Genomic DNA, 15412 nt, shown 5'->3' on the forward strand with positions numbered 1-15412 from the left:
CAGAATATATAGTGCTGCAGATGCAGTACTGGCAGCATGTCAAAGCAAGAGTCTGTTGTTATAATTAGGCGCATTTTATGATCAATACAGTGATTTTGAATGTATTATTCAAAGAAATAAAGTTCAACTAAAAAACACGTTTAGATTAGAAGGGATCACAACGCGTTGCCTAAAAGTGGAGATTCTTGGTCAGGTTTGTGGTCCCAAATGAGTAATTGACCTAGAAAAGTTTGAGTTGTGAAAATGTAGAGGACATAAGGAGAAGAGAACTCATTCATCATTCATTTTCCCTTTTATATTTAATCCTTTAGCTGACGCTTTTATCCAAAGCAACTAACAAATTATATAAACTGTACAAATATCTTTTGTGAAGACAGTTGACGAGCCTTTGTTTGGGATGAGTAGGTCTGTTCTCTCAGACCTGTTATACACTTGAGACAATTTCCCTCATCATCACTCAAGGCACTGAGCCGATCTTAGCAGGGGTTCGTAAATCTGTAATGAGTTAAAATAGCCAGGTGAGACTGAGCTCTCTAGATGCATAATGAATAGCTCTAAATAAAGAAGTCATCAGTAGAGACACCCGATATGCTATGGTGGAGACACTGAGAGCTGCTCCATTTTAGGGCGGTAGATTTTAATAATTCAACCATGTCTCCGTTACATCTCATTATGCTGGCAACACTTATGAAAATAGATGAGGGAAGCCCCCCTGAAATAATACAATGACAAACAACAAAGAAGAATTGCTTCACTTAATTTATTGTCCACAGCTTTCGTTTTCATGCATCTTTTTCCAATTACATTGAAGAAACAGCAATTTAAGATTGACAGGACACTTATCGTGTGCAGAATTGCACTACATTTGAAAAACAAAACTATATATAAAAAAAAGGGTTTCATTTAAAAAGAATTCTTCCTATGGAATGTATTCTATGTAACAGATGAAGAAAAAAAAACTACCATTTAAAAGTTCTGTTTAGTAGTCATGCAGTGCATGTGATGCATGTAACAGTACAATCTGATGCTGTATGCCAGTGTTTATGTACCTAAAAAGGACAAATAATGTAACAGATCAGCCAAATCCATGTCCTCACACTAACTGCAAATTTAAAGTGTGTCTTTAGGATGTGTAAGGAAACTTCAGCATTATTCCCTCTTCTGGCTTCAACTCTAGGCTTGCAAGGTCAAGCAATTTATCAACATCTTTATCAATAGTACTAAACACTACTGTAGCCTGTTCAGGAATCTCAGCATGCTTCAGCTGAAGAGTGACCGTTTCGTTCGAGTGCCAGTTGAGTGCAATAATGTAGCGTTCATTCTGGTCCCACTTTCGCACATAGGCCATGGCGAAGGTCGAGTTGAACAAAGGCAAATATTCCCCGTGCTGCAGAGAGCGCTCCTTCGTTCTTTTTTCACTCACAGTCTTGAAGAACGCACGGAAAACGCTCATTTCCTCCAGTGTGTTCTGTAAAGCAAACGTTAACATTTTACTAAAACTGCTGGACACAATATTAAATGTTGTAACTCTGGGGCTTTAGCACCATGTGCACAAGCTTCTTACCTTTGGAGTCTCAGTGTCATTAGAGAAGTCCCACACCATGGTTGGGTTTTTGGTAGGCTAAATGGAAGGATAACAGCATTTTAAACACTTGAACCTGCTGCTTACTCTTGATAAAAACCTTCAGTTGACTTACCTCATCTTGCAATCCGATTTCATCCCCATAACTAAACACCGGTGTGCCAGGCAGTGTGAGCAGCAACAGTTGACACAGCTTGACTTTGGTAAGCCCCACTATTGTAGCCAGGTGTCCAGCGATACGCCCACCGATGTTCCAAGTCAGTTTGGTCTGATTGTAAGTGGAATACAAGCGAGCAACAGAATGGGCAACATCCAGAGGAGATCTGGACCGTAGAGCACCAGTGAGGAGCAGGTCAACACCAGTTTTGTTCAACACAGCAGCTATATCATCAGGAGAGGACTTCTCTGTAACGCCAATTAAGACCCTGGAAAGAAAAAAGTCAGTAAGGTTGAGTTATTTAATAAAAGTATTGAATGGAGTAAGTTTGTTGGCAATACAATTTCAAACCAATAAACAGCCCACTAAAGTCCCCTCAACTGGAGTTCAGTTTATTAAAGTTGCTCTCAACTACCACAAGGTGGCTCCTTTACTTCACAAGAAGAATCTACAAGTCCGTTTGTGAAGTAAGTAACTGTTGAGTGCTCACTTTTTCGTTTTTCCATCAGATTCTGTCTGATTGCGGAAAAGGTCTTCAACATCCCTCCAAAGGGATGGGGCTACAGTGGAAACCTTCTCGACACCGTAGAAGAGGAATCCGTCTACACCTTCTGCTAGCCAATGCCTCAGAGCAGGCTACAAAGAAAAGGATCATAATTAATTATTACTCTGGAAACTCAAGTACACAAATCAAGTTCAAGTGACAACATAGATTATTGGACAAAATTATCCAGATCCAAGTCATACCTCAAGTTCCAAAGAGTTGAAAGCAACATTGGCAAACCAGGGCTCTTCTCCTTTATAGTTAGGGGTAAGGTCCAAAACAACAGATATACCTAGGGGTAAAACGCAAACATATATAACTCAATGCGGAAAAAAGTAATTTTTTTTGTAGAAACTGTGATACATTTCAGGATTCTTTGATAAATAGTAAAGTTAAAAAAAACTATTTGAGATATTATATTATAAATAGATGACTTGTGTACTCATAAAATTGTGGTGTCAGTAAGTCCTTTTAGTATAAAAGCCAACAAAATACAATAAATAGCAAATACTACATTTTATAGTATTAGTAAACTCTAGCTCACCTCTTTTGTGAGCAGCCTGGATTACTTCTTTAAACTGCGTCGCGTTGCCAGCCTCTTTGGAAATCTCAGTCAAGTTGAGATCCTCAGGCTTGTCGGCACTGGACACATGGATCGGGCCTATGATAAGACCCTTCACCTTTAACTCATCCAGCGCCTGTACCTTTCCAGCCAAACCTGAGGGGGGAAAAAAGAGAATAAATAGGGAGATATTCAGATCAAAGACCACATCCATGTTAATACCAACTTCATTGTACCTAACAATATTCATTAAAAGACATTCTGCAACCCTTCACTTAAAATCAGTGTATATTTCCTTAATATAGTTTGCAGACAGATATATGAGCGGAGCAAACAGGATGGCATACAAGTGGAGGAAACCGGATTTGTTGATTCAGCAGCATAAAGAAAGAGTGATTATGCGTTTGAATGTGTTCAGAGCTTGACCCAACCCTGCAAATAATTAAACACTCCCTCTTTCCCCAGAAGATCCATTTTGGTTTATTGGATGTAGGCCAAAGGAGTTGTCTGTCTTTACCTTGCAGGTCTGAAGTAAAGGAGTTCACGTCTCCAATCTGGTACAGTGGTCCGTAGTTCCACCAGTTCATCTCAGGGAGGGGCTTGCATCGAGGAGCTTGAATAATGATGGCAATAGCGCCAGCCAGCATGCCCAGCCAACCAAGCCAGAACAGAATCAGAAGTGCCCAACGAACTTTAACCCACCTAAGAATATACAACATCTGAGTACCTGCAAACTCCACACCAAGCTCCAACTGAAAATAAATTAGGCTTATCCATGGTGCATGTCATACCCTGGTGTTCCAGCTACTTTCATGAGTTCTTCTTTGGATAACCCAGTGAATTTAGTCTCCTCATCTGGAATCTTCACCTTCACAATGCCGTTCTTCTCACTTACAGGCGAATTGGCATAATTGTTTCTAGCCTCTCCCTCTCTCATAGGCTGCTTCTCCTGCTCCACTTCATTGAGCTCCACATCTTTCATATCCACTTCAGTATCCTTGCTCATTTTGTCAGTTTATGTTGGATGCCCTGGAAATATTTAAATGAGAATGTAAGTACATTAGCAGCAAGCACATCACTGCCGTCACGGCACAAGAATTACAGGTTGAGGAAGCAGATGTTTGACGTCATGGGCAAGACACGCGTTCAAGAGCCGCAAGACACACTGAACGTTGCATCACTTTATCAATTCACGCGGAGATGGCGACAAAAAAGCGATTTATGACATGTACTAATACCCCGAATTACACAAATACACCAAAGCTTTTTGGTAGACCATAAAGATTTGGGCTGTTAGAAAAACAACAGTTAATCTAACCTCCCGTGGGCCCTGACCGTAGACATAGCAACCAAACGCCGGGTGCCAGGTCAGCATAACTACGCTCATCGAATCTAACGTTAGTTATTATTTTATATATAACTGACGTAGGGCTTAAATAGAGCTTTTGTGAGATTAATAGTATATTACCCTATCGATTCGTTCAAAGCAGTACTTTTCAGAGGAAACTCCAATGTAAATGTAAATGATAACGCGACATTTTGTAAACCGGATTGGTCCAGTTCTGTTTGCGCCTGTCTGTTCACTGACTCATTCAGCCTCAATTTACACCGGTTAACAAATAATAATCCATTTAAACCAGAAGCCATGCCAATGTAACGTTAATGCTTTTAAATGTGAATGTGAATAAACAATAACGTAAGTTACAGCTCGTAATACTCGCACATATCAAGGACGTTGGCAAATTTAGGAACTACGCAAAATTATTTTGTAACAATCCCAGATCTTACCAGCTGCAGTGAAATAATGATGAAATCTTCGTTTAAATCGACGGTGATAAATAAGAAATACCCTGCTGGTATCGTTCGTGTCTTTCCAACAGTGATGCTCAAGCTTTTTATATGGCAAAGAGTCTGAGCCGCGTGCCTACAAGTTTCTCCGCCCACATTTAAGGGGGAACATCACCATAAAACCTGTTTTAGCCTGCATTATTTACACGAATCGATTCTTTTGAACAATTCGTTTCAAGAATATGTTTCTTTGTATCATGGTAAAACTGCCATATAATCGGGTCGAAAAAAATATTACCAGTAGGCTTTATTTTGCTACATTTTAATCAGTAAAAAAAAAAAAAAATCTGCTACGTCAGTCAAATCCTGTTATATTTAACTCTTAAGATCCGACTCAAAAGAACGATGCGTTTATAAATGGTCCACGGCGTGAATCGAGTGAAACTAGCACATTAAAGCTGAAACAGTTTGGCTATTTAGCTACTATTGTTGTCAGTATATATTTTAGAGAATCGTGTATATTAGAATTATATCTGTGGCATGAATAGAGAAGAAAACAAACAAATTAATTAATCAATGCTCAGTTTGTTAATTCTATAGCATTTCATAGCATTTGAGATAGTCCACCTTAAAGGAGCCTGTCATTACTACCCAATTCTTTCTCCTCCCTGTTGTTTTCGTGACTGTACAAGACCTCCATAAACATGTTTGGGGGGTTGAAGGTATTGAGTTTCTTTCCTAGAAAGATCTCAGAAACAGCAAAACACATTGTGAACAGGAATCTCAATGTACAGTAGTTCTTCAGTGCTCTATTCAATCTTCAAAGTCACTTTCCCAAATTGTTCTATATTATAATCATGCTTTATTTAGGCTATAATAGGTTTTAGCCTATATCTATACTGTAGCCTAATCTGTTTGTTGTTTAATGTATTTTTAAAAAGACCACTAAGTGAAAAATAGCTCAAAATATGTTTTGCTCAACCTTTACCCTAATCATGTGCTTTGGTCATTTAAGCAGCTAAGCCTGATTAAATGCAGCTCCAAAGCTCTTATTTGAATTTGCGATAGACATGGAGTACAGTAAAAATGCTTTATCAATCAGGAATTTTAATGAAACAGCAAAAGAAACACAAAAGCGCTTATTCAAAAAAATCTAAATGTATAAAAACCCTGATAACTTTATTGTCCTTATTTGCTTGTCTTTTGCGTTCCTAGTGATAAATAATGTCCATTCAATGCAGTACAGACCCATGCTTCAGAAAAACATTCACAACATACGTGTCTCCAAGAACCCGTCAGGAAAACTGAAATATGATCTAGCAGCAGACAGTGAGGAGAACACGTGCTAGTATTTTGATGAGAGAATATGGAATATTTGAACACAACTTTGCCTAACATGAGCACATGTTTGACTGGGTTAATATACCATTTTTGTAGAAACACAAAGGTTCATTGTGTAATTGTCTGAATGTTTGTGGAGCGCTACATGTGCAACACAAACTTCTATAGCACTTTTTTTTCTCTCAAATACGGAGAATAAGTGAGCATAAGCCTAACTCACAGAATGAAGCTCCTCCCTCTAGTCTCAGATATCATGTAAACACAGCAGAGCACATTGTGTCCACTGCACATTAAAGACACATGGTTCTGACCTGTGGCTTACAAGCAGGGACAAAAGTTTTCTTCCTTTTGGTTAATAAACTGGCTTCTTATCAAGAATACATCATCTCATCATTCCTCAGTATGTTGTAATGAAATCGAAGAAGAAGTGAGAGTAGCAAAAACTTGAGAACAAAAGAGCATAAATGCTCATTTGCACTGTCCTTGATCATCTCTCCAGAAATCAATCAAGCATCTTGAAAGCCAATCAACACTACACAAACCATTGTGTGAAAAAAGTTCAACAAAACTAAATTAAGCCAACTGGGTTGTGTTGTAGAGCATTACAGGCTAACCTTTTCCATATGCCAAGACACTTTTTGACCATGCCAGTTTGAGTCAGCATGCTGTGCCCTCATTCCTTTCCAGGCAAGTATTCACAGCACCAATTCTTGGATTGGAGCCTGGGAGAAGACATAGGCCTACTGGTCATATCATGATGGTTGATCGGCATGAGACATCTGAAACATTCACCCCAAAATTTCCTCTTGAGGTAGTCTTACAAGTAATTCATTAATACTACTAGTGAACAAAAATGATTAGCTCTGTCGTCCTAGAGAACCATGCAAAATGTAGGCACACTAACCAAATAAAGCACTTTTTTAAAGTCCACATAAAAATTGTGCATCTGTTCTAATCAGTGCAAATGATCAAATGATTGGTGCAAATCAACAACTATTTTCCACACATTTCTACTTGGCATAAAAATTCCTTTATCACAAAAACTATCATTTTTAATCTATCTCTGCCCCCTGGTGTTCATGTGAGAAGTGTGCGCTCTTCCGGACCCGGTCCCTTTCCAGTTTTTGCAGACAATCTGTACTCAAATTTGAACTATACGCTTTTACTCAAATATAAATCTTCAGAGACCCTATTGCTGTTGTTAAGGATTTAATAATTATATATGATGAAATTATGTAGATTTTTTATTATTTTATTAATTATTTCAAACTTTGAGTTTCATGTGCCAATGCTTTATGTTCAAATAATCCTACCATTCTTCAAGTTCTCCAAAAGATTATCAACTTGCCTGAGCATTAATGAAAGAGCATTACAAGATAAGCAGTACTTTTATATTAATGTCATTTGTAGTGATATTACATTGTTGGCAAATGCTCCAAAATGCTGAGAATAATCTGTGTGATAGCGAAATAGAAATATACTGCAAATGTAAGTTTTTTCAATATTCAAGAAAAAAAAAAAAAACAGAAAAAAAAACAGTTTAAACTAGCTAAACTGAAAGGGATTCAGACACTTCAGACGGCCAAAACAATTTTTTTTTTTTTTTTAATAATTTGTAATAAATTTGCATAATAATAGGCCTAATAATAATACTACTTCTAACAATATTAATAATAATAATAATAATAATAATAATAGTTATTATTATCATCATCAACTTTCAATGTGTCTGCTTGGAAAACATGTTTTTGTTAACGATGACAACGCCTATTTGTTATGTGAAGATGTATATATATATATTGATTTCCAGCAAATAGCTGGAGCCACCAGGGGTCAGTAGTGTCTCTTTTTGCACAGCAGCATCATAAGAGCGGAAGTGGCGAAGTTCTTTCTAAAGGCGGGATCAGGAAGCTGCGCTGTGTGAGTTATTTTGGGCGCATTGAGTCTGCGAACAGCACGGCGCCTGTGGACGAGGATCGACATTTCTCGATGAAAGTGTCCAGGTATGATTTAAAATATGTTGTAGCCGCATGTGTTTTTATAGATACTGTGTATACTGGTGTTTTTGCCACTTAGGTTGTTTTTTATTTATAAATGAGTGAAGAATGGCGTGTTAGCTGTCGTTGTGTGCCGCTGAACGCGAGGAAATGAAGCGGGACCCCCAAAGCGTGTAAATTGAGAGCACTGTATTATGAACTGCTGTTTTTCATTATAATAATGTTTGAGTCCGCTATTATCTTTCCGTCGCATTGTTAAAGGGTTTATTAATTCCCTGTGTTTGTGTAGTTTTCACTTTCATTTTCCCAGCAAGTTAGTTCAGTAGCTTACCTTCACTTTCCATTATCAGTCTTACAGTATAACACACGAGGGGTGTATAAAGGGCTAATATAGCCTGTCTGGTAGGAGATCCGCTTATTTGTCAATAATACATATATAGTATTAGTGTATATATTGAGTTGAAGTTTTTAAAACTTATTTGTTCAATACACTCTGTGTGTATTTTCTTTTGACTTGTGTTTGTTAGTTTTGGAGCATTTCAAAATGACTTTTAGCATAAATATTCATATCTTGTTTATCCTCTAAGCCACTGAAGAAAGTCAACTTGAATTCTCCCAACAACCCTCTATACTACAAATCAACAATGTCGTCGACATCACAAAAACACAAGGACTTTGTGGCAGAGCCCATGGGGGAGAAGTCTGTGAATTCACTAGCAGGAATCGGGGACGTTCTTGGAAAAAGATTGGAAGAGAAGGGCTTTGACAAGGTGATTTTTACCATCATGTTTCATATGTACAGTAGACAGCCCATTGGTCATTAAGTTGTCAGTTTTTAATTTCTTTCATGTTTCTTCCTACAGGCATATGTTGTCCTAGGACAGTTTCTGGTTCTAAGGAAAGATGAGGAGCTGTTTCGGGAATGGTTGAAGGATACATGTGGAGCCAACACCAAACAGCAAGGCGACTGTTATGGCTGTCTGCGAGAGTGGTGTGACTCTTTCCTGTAGTTAACTCATCTGCTGTTGTATTTTCTTTTTGGATGTATTAATATTAACTCTTAGCCCAGAATTGTAGAAGCTCTAGAAGATCCCTAGATTGGTACACTTGTAAGATCACTGCTCCTTTTTTTTTTTTGTTCAAACATCTTTCACACTGTATCTTTAGTTTTCACAGAAGGATGCAAATGATCCAAAAATCAATTTATCATATGCAGTTTGGTTCCAGACTACATATGTGCATACACCAGAGGTGCAAAGACACATTCGCTGGGCACAACACAGATCCGACTTTGTTTATTATGATGCCGTTTGCAGGTTTTAACTGACAATGTCCAAAATATGGCACACTTAAGCTTTTCGAGGTTTGTGAACTTGTCACTGCTCTCTATGTATTGCCCAAAGGGTCCCATGCATAATGGTGTCATATTGCCATATGTTTTTTATGCTCTCCAACCCCTAAATTGCCTTAATAAAGATATGGATTTGTTTTAACTGTGCATGTGTGTTTGAAGATTTGTGGGCTGAATCGTTCTTTGTGGTGTAGCCACTTAACTCACATATTGGTTGACATCTGCCTGAATGAAACTGATAAATGTTCTTATGGCTCCAAGTCCATCTTTTTGAACTGTTATGTTTCGCATCTTGGTTCTTTTGGAAAAGAAAATCTCAGAAGTAATAATTGGCAGTGTGTGTTATTAGTGCGTGGACATTTTAATCCAGTTAAACGTGCTGTTACAAAAGTGGAATTACCTATTCAAGTTAAATAAGAGGCCTTTATGTAACCGTTTAAAAAAAAAAATCAATGTTCAAACTTTTGTTAGATTTGTCTTATGCGTACCAAAGCTGCATTTATCTGTAATGTATTACATTTTCTCCTAAATCTCAATAAGCGATGTACATAAGTGTGTGTTTTAAAAGGTTTATTCATTCCTTCATTGGGTTCTGCAGTATTTTAATTCATTACTTGGGACCACAACTATTTGACAGATGTTCTCTTGACATTTTTCTTAAACAGTTCTTCTTTTGAGCTAATTTCCAACAATTAGTGACTAGATACCACTTGTTTAAGTGGTCAGAAAAAATTTAATTGTTTTACAAACCCCTTTAGGAGTGCTAATATCTACGGCACAGTAGATATTAGCTTTCTCACAATGATCTAAACTTTAAAAGCTCTACCAGTTCACTAGAAATGTCTACCAGCATACATTGCCACCTCAAACAAAACAAAAAAAGTCAAAATATACATACAGAATTTGTAAATCTCCATAGTATGCTATGTGAAGAAAGCAACGAATGTTTCGAATATAATATTTAAATATCCAGACCCACACCTATTTCCTTTTGCTTGATTAAAAAACTGTGCTTGCATACGTGTGTATCAGTGTGTCATTTGATCTGATCAACTTACATTGATCTTGATGTTATTTTGTCCCCTTGATGAAAAGGAACAGGGTTTCTCAACAACAACAAAAAATAAAATAAAAAACAGGAAATTAAACATATCTTCACAAACCTGATTTTGTAAATATTTGACGCTGTCAATTGCTGAAATTTAGAAACAACTTTGCATTTATTGAACCTTAATTTGGGATTTATTTTTCTGTGTCGGGTCTCTGAGTGTTGTGTTGTGTGATGTGCGTACACAAATGATCATTATTATTTAAATGAGACTAATCCTGCCCTTCTTGTGTCCTGCTCAGAGGAGAGCACAGAAGAACTTTTTCTCCCTGAAGGGGTTTTCTGAAGTGGGCACTGGGGTGATGAGAGGGTCCTCACATGCATGGGCATCACAGTAGGCCATCAAGTCTGCCGCTGCTTTAGACACCTATAGAATGCAGGATAGATTGTCAGAGCCAAATTTTATCAGATATGGATTTTCAAGCAAGATACCTCAGGTGAAGAGGGTAAAAAATGTAATTAATAGATATCACCATAATTCCCCAGTTGATCAATCACAGTACATTAAGGCTTTGTACAACATTGTAAGAAAAAAAGTACAATCAACTTGAATGTTTAAATAAACTTACATTAGACTGACTTGTTATTCAACTCATTAAAATTGTTGAATCTTGTATAACTAATAAAAAAGTTAAAATAACTTGAGTTAAAGCAATATAAAAAGATGTTATCATAACTTATTGATCATATAAATTTTTTTACAGTGTAGTTTTATAAATTGTTATGTTTAAATATGTAAATACGGAATTATCTAATTAAATCTGCACTCATTCCAGAACAAATCTGAACATTGTTTAAAGCCAAATTCAAAATTCATCCCAGTTTCATTTTGTGGACATATTAGAGATAAGGTTTTTTCAGAGGGGGTTTTGGATAACACTTTTTACCACGTCATACATCAGAAAATACTGTCAAACGACAGAAAATTACATTTTCACCATGTTTTTAGGAAATACGAATGTTATATATGAACAGTCATTCTGTAGTGTTCGCATTTCTTTTAAATTTACAAGAAAATACCTGTTACTTTTTCAAATAAGTAACGCAAGTTACTTTTCTTTCCCATTTGACTGATACTTCGCATGTCTCCATGTTGAGAGAAATCGGGCGTAAGTTGCAGATGCGTTGTGTGCATGCGCTGTGTAAACATGATGGTTATTGTAGTTCCAATCTAAATGTGAGCATTTACTCATCTCACTTGCACGAAAAAACCCTCAGTATTCCTTAAAATGAATAAAAACAGTGAAATGCAAACTCAGAATATTATGCAATCCTGCAACAATTCAATGTTAAATTACACAAATATACTTTATGCATATATTAGTGCTTTCAAATTGATGAATCGCATCCAAAATAAAAGTTTGTGTTTACATAATATACAGTATGTGTGTGTACTGTGTATAATTAATATGTATGTATAAATACACACTCATTCATGTATACATTTAAGAAATAGTTGCATGTATATACTGTATATATATATTAATATCATTTATGTTATATTTAAATATTTTATATATAAATAACAATTTCCTTAAATGCATGTGTGTGTATTTATATATACATAATAATTATACACAGTACACACACATACTGTATATTATGTAAACACAAACTTTTATTTTGGATGTGATTCATCGATTTGACAGCACTAATCTCACTTTATTAAGCAATGTCTTTGCTGCTGACCTTCAATTATCCAATTCAACCATACTAATAATCAAAAATGACTTTAGACAAACATCACTTTTGTGTTTTTTATTTTATTTTTTATTGCTGAAGTAATAGTGTTGAACTTTGTTCTCCTGCATCTTATTCTTCTGCAATCCAGAATGGCAGCACAGCTGAAAGGTTTGTTTGAGGTCCGTCCTCTACTGTACAGGCTTGAATTTGCATTTCCTTCAGCCTGAGGCTTATTCATTTCACTTTTGGTCTGAAAGGGCATTTGCATTTGTCAAAAATATTAAAAACAAACAAGCAAGCCCATCCCAGATGAAAAAAAGTAATGCAAAAGTAACATCACGCATTACTTTCCATAAAAAGTAACTAAGTTACACAATTAGCTACTTTTTTTAGGGAGTAACGCAATATTGTTATGCATTATAGTAACTTTCCCCTACACTGTCTCTCTGTGTGAAGATTTCTTGTTGACTGGCTATCTCAATCTTTTAAGATTGAACATTGGTCTGCGGAGTCTGCACAAGAGACGTGATCAACGAGCTTAATTCAACTGACTCTGTACGCAATTGGATATTCCTTCAACCAATCAGACCACAAGAGGCGTGATCAACGAGCATCGATCCATCACTTCTCTATCCGTCATTGTGTTAAACCCACCAATAGTGTGCCAGGTGGATAAGCCAGTCTGTGATTGGTTCTCATAAATGTGTAACAGAACCATGATAAATTAATGTACAGGTTTCCAGCCTCAAATCGCCGGCAGATGCAGGCTGGGTTTACTCGGTCTAGATTTCTGGTTCAGTGCAGGAGAAAAAACTCATTTTGAGAAAACAGCTATATGTATTGTAATGGAAAACTACATACACAAATAAAGTGTAATAAATGTGTATTATGGAGGTTTTCTTTCACTGTATTCTGAGAGAAGACAAGATGTTATGGAAGCAAAATAGTCTCAAAATTGACCAGTGCATGAAAAAACAATAGTAAATTATGATGAATACTACACTTTAATACTTTATTAAAACAGCATTTTAGGTAAAATAGAACATTGTATGAGTGAAATGCAAGGTTGAGGTCAAAGCGTAAAGACTGTTGAATGCTTCAAACTGTACTTGTAGGACACACTTTACCGAGGGATTGTAGAAATAGGTCATACCTATTAACCTGATTCCACATCTTTGATCACATCTGATACAAATTAGTCTGCTATGTACAGGCTGGGATAATAAGGCGCATTTATAGGCATGCAGGATTACCACTGATCTGATTCTCGCTTGCCTGTTGTTTTTGCATGGCAGCCCTTACCTTGATTCGACAAAAACTGGCTTCAATCTTCAGCTGTTCCACCAGCTTCCTGGCCTGACCGACGCTCATGGTGCTGTTCACAGGGGTGTCTTCTTTCATTCTGCCACATACACCCACACAATTAAACAGATGTCAATGCTAAATCTCTTTGAAATACAAAAATACACATGAGGGCACTCAAAAAAAAAAAGGTTCTAAATGGCACCAAAAATGGTTCTTGGCTCGTAAAGTTTTTAGTGCTATATAGCACCAATTTTGGTGCTTCAGTGGTTCTTCAGCGGTTCTTCAGAGGTTCTTCACCAGTTCTTTGACTAAGGTGCTATATAGCTGAAGAACCACTGAAGTACCAAAATTGGTGCTATATAGCACTAAAAAAGGTTCCCCTATGATTACGAGCCAAGAACCTTTTTTGATATTTTGTTTAAGAAGTTGATTATCATACAAGCCAGCCAATAAAAATATATTTTGCCACATAATCTGCTCACATGTATGATGCTACCACTACTAATATAGAACATTAGGGGATAAATTATGTACAGATTCTGTGGTAATAAGGTCCCATTAGTTAACATTAGTTGATGCTTTAACAATGAACAAAACATTTGTTACAGTATATTAATCAATTTTAACATTATTTTAAAAACAACACTGTTCAGATCAGGTCCCTGACAACTAATGCTGTTATCTAATGTTAACAAATGAAACCTTATTGTAAAGTGTTTCTGATTCTGTTAATAGTGCACAGTCTCTACCCTCTAATGGAAGCATCTTCCTGCGGTCCAGGACTCTCATACCCTCTCCTTCACTTCCTGTCTTTCCTCCCTTGGTATCATTTACTACTGCTTTGCTAAAAGCTGCTGCCCTAGAAAACCAAAACCTCACCTTGGAATGCAATGATCTGATAGCAACACATTTCATCATCCTGAAACCTTTCAGTACCAGGTGAGGATCAGAAATCGTTATTTTAATAGATTTAGAGCTATAAAAAAAAAAATCTAAATATCAATATATTTCCCTAAAGTGGTCTGGGTAACATTAATGATTTTGAATGGGATTTCAGGAGTGTTATGGGGAATGCCGGCCCCATTTTGCTCATAGGATGTGCTTGCAGGGATCCATCACCACATGGAATATACCATATTATTCTGAGCAATAGCACACAAAAACCAGCCGTTTTGAACGTAACCTGACTGAACGTAAACATTTAGGCATGGAAATCACATGGGGAGAAAAAAACTAGGCCAGATACAGAAATTACAATCATAAATGCTCAAACAGATATCAGTAATCATTTGGAAGACCCTTAAATATAATGTGTAAAAAAATATGCAATTTGTTTAAATTGATCAAATGAAATAAAAGCAATGAATTTAAAAGGATCTAAAGAAGAATGGAGAGTGAATGGAGAGCAAGAAGCATAAAAAGACCACAGGGCTGTAATCGTCTATTTTTGTCATTCTGGGCCCTTTTTTACCCTCTTTCCCCCATTCAATCTATTTCTTACCCTTGCTGTATTCCTCTTGTGGTGATTTCTCTCCCTCCTCTTCTTTCTTATTCCTTCTCTCTCTCTATCTGCCTGTGCTGTTGCTTTCAGTGCAGCCGGACCGCACCCTCATAGACAGTGTGGATGCTACCCAGTTCTGTACAGTCCAGTGCACTGCAATTCTGCTACAATGAACACCAGTCTCTTGGTACATACATAAAACTCCCCTCTGCAGCGAGTGGAATGTGCCAACCAGGAGGAGGGGCGCCCTATTGGAATTGATTTATTCTGTGGGGTGGCTCATACCACCTTTCCAGCAGCATGGGGTGGAGGAAGGGGGAGGAAAATGCAATGATGAAAGGCAGTGTATGAAGAATAAAATCTAACAAGATGGATTTATATTGTCACGAATTATAATGAAACATTTGATAGCATGAAATACGTATTTAGTTAATTGCCAGTAATGCTGCTAAACCTCCTGAATGCGCGAGCCTTCCCTCTCTCTGCTCTGTTA

The 15412-nt window shown here is 36.9% G+C and overlaps 3 protein-coding genes across 3 annotated transcripts; 1 reads left to right on the forward strand and 2 right to left on the reverse strand.

The window, feature by feature from the left end:
- Nucleotides 1-741: 741 nt before the first annotated feature.
- On the reverse strand, nt 742-4783 carry slc3a2b (solute carrier family 3 member 2b). The gene is made up of 9 exons (XM_079835037.1): nt 4634-4783; nt 3637-3874; nt 3363-3547; nt 2828-3001; nt 2487-2575; nt 2230-2375; nt 1698-2007; nt 1565-1621; nt 742-1468 (listed from the first exon to the last, which is right to left on the reverse strand). The coding sequence occupies exons 2-9, from the start codon at nt 3849-3851 to the stop codon at nt 1124-1126; spliced, it is 1521 nt and encodes a 506-aa protein (XP_079691163.1). The 5' UTR covers nt 3852-3874; nt 4634-4783; the 3' UTR covers nt 742-1123.
- Nucleotides 4784-7878: 3095 nt separating this feature from the next.
- Nucleotides 7879-9469, forward strand: banf1 (barrier to autointegration nuclear assembly factor 1). The gene is made up of 3 exons (XM_079835836.1): nt 7879-7977; nt 8559-8741; nt 8835-9469. The coding sequence occupies exons 2-3, from the start codon at nt 8616-8618 to the stop codon at nt 8979-8981; spliced, it is 273 nt and encodes a 90-aa protein (XP_079691962.1). The 5' UTR covers nt 7879-7977; nt 8559-8615; the 3' UTR covers nt 8982-9469.
- Nucleotides 9251-15213, reverse strand: gng3 (guanine nucleotide binding protein (G protein), gamma 3). The gene is made up of 3 exons (XM_079835837.1): nt 14920-15213; nt 13416-13515; nt 9251-10797 (listed from the first exon to the last, which is right to left on the reverse strand). Exons 2-3 carry the CDS (start codon nt 13512-13514, stop codon nt 10669-10671), a joined length of 228 nt encoding a protein of 75 aa, XP_079691963.1. The 5' UTR covers nt 13515; nt 14920-15213; the 3' UTR covers nt 9251-10668.
- Between the last annotated feature and the right edge of the window lie 199 nt (nt 15214-15412).

The sequence above is a fragment of the Gobio gobio genome, assembly GCF_949357685.1.
Source record: "Gobio gobio genome assembly, chromosome: 14".
Taxonomy (NCBI): domain Eukaryota; kingdom Metazoa; phylum Chordata; class Actinopteri; order Cypriniformes; family Gobionidae; genus Gobio; species Gobio gobio.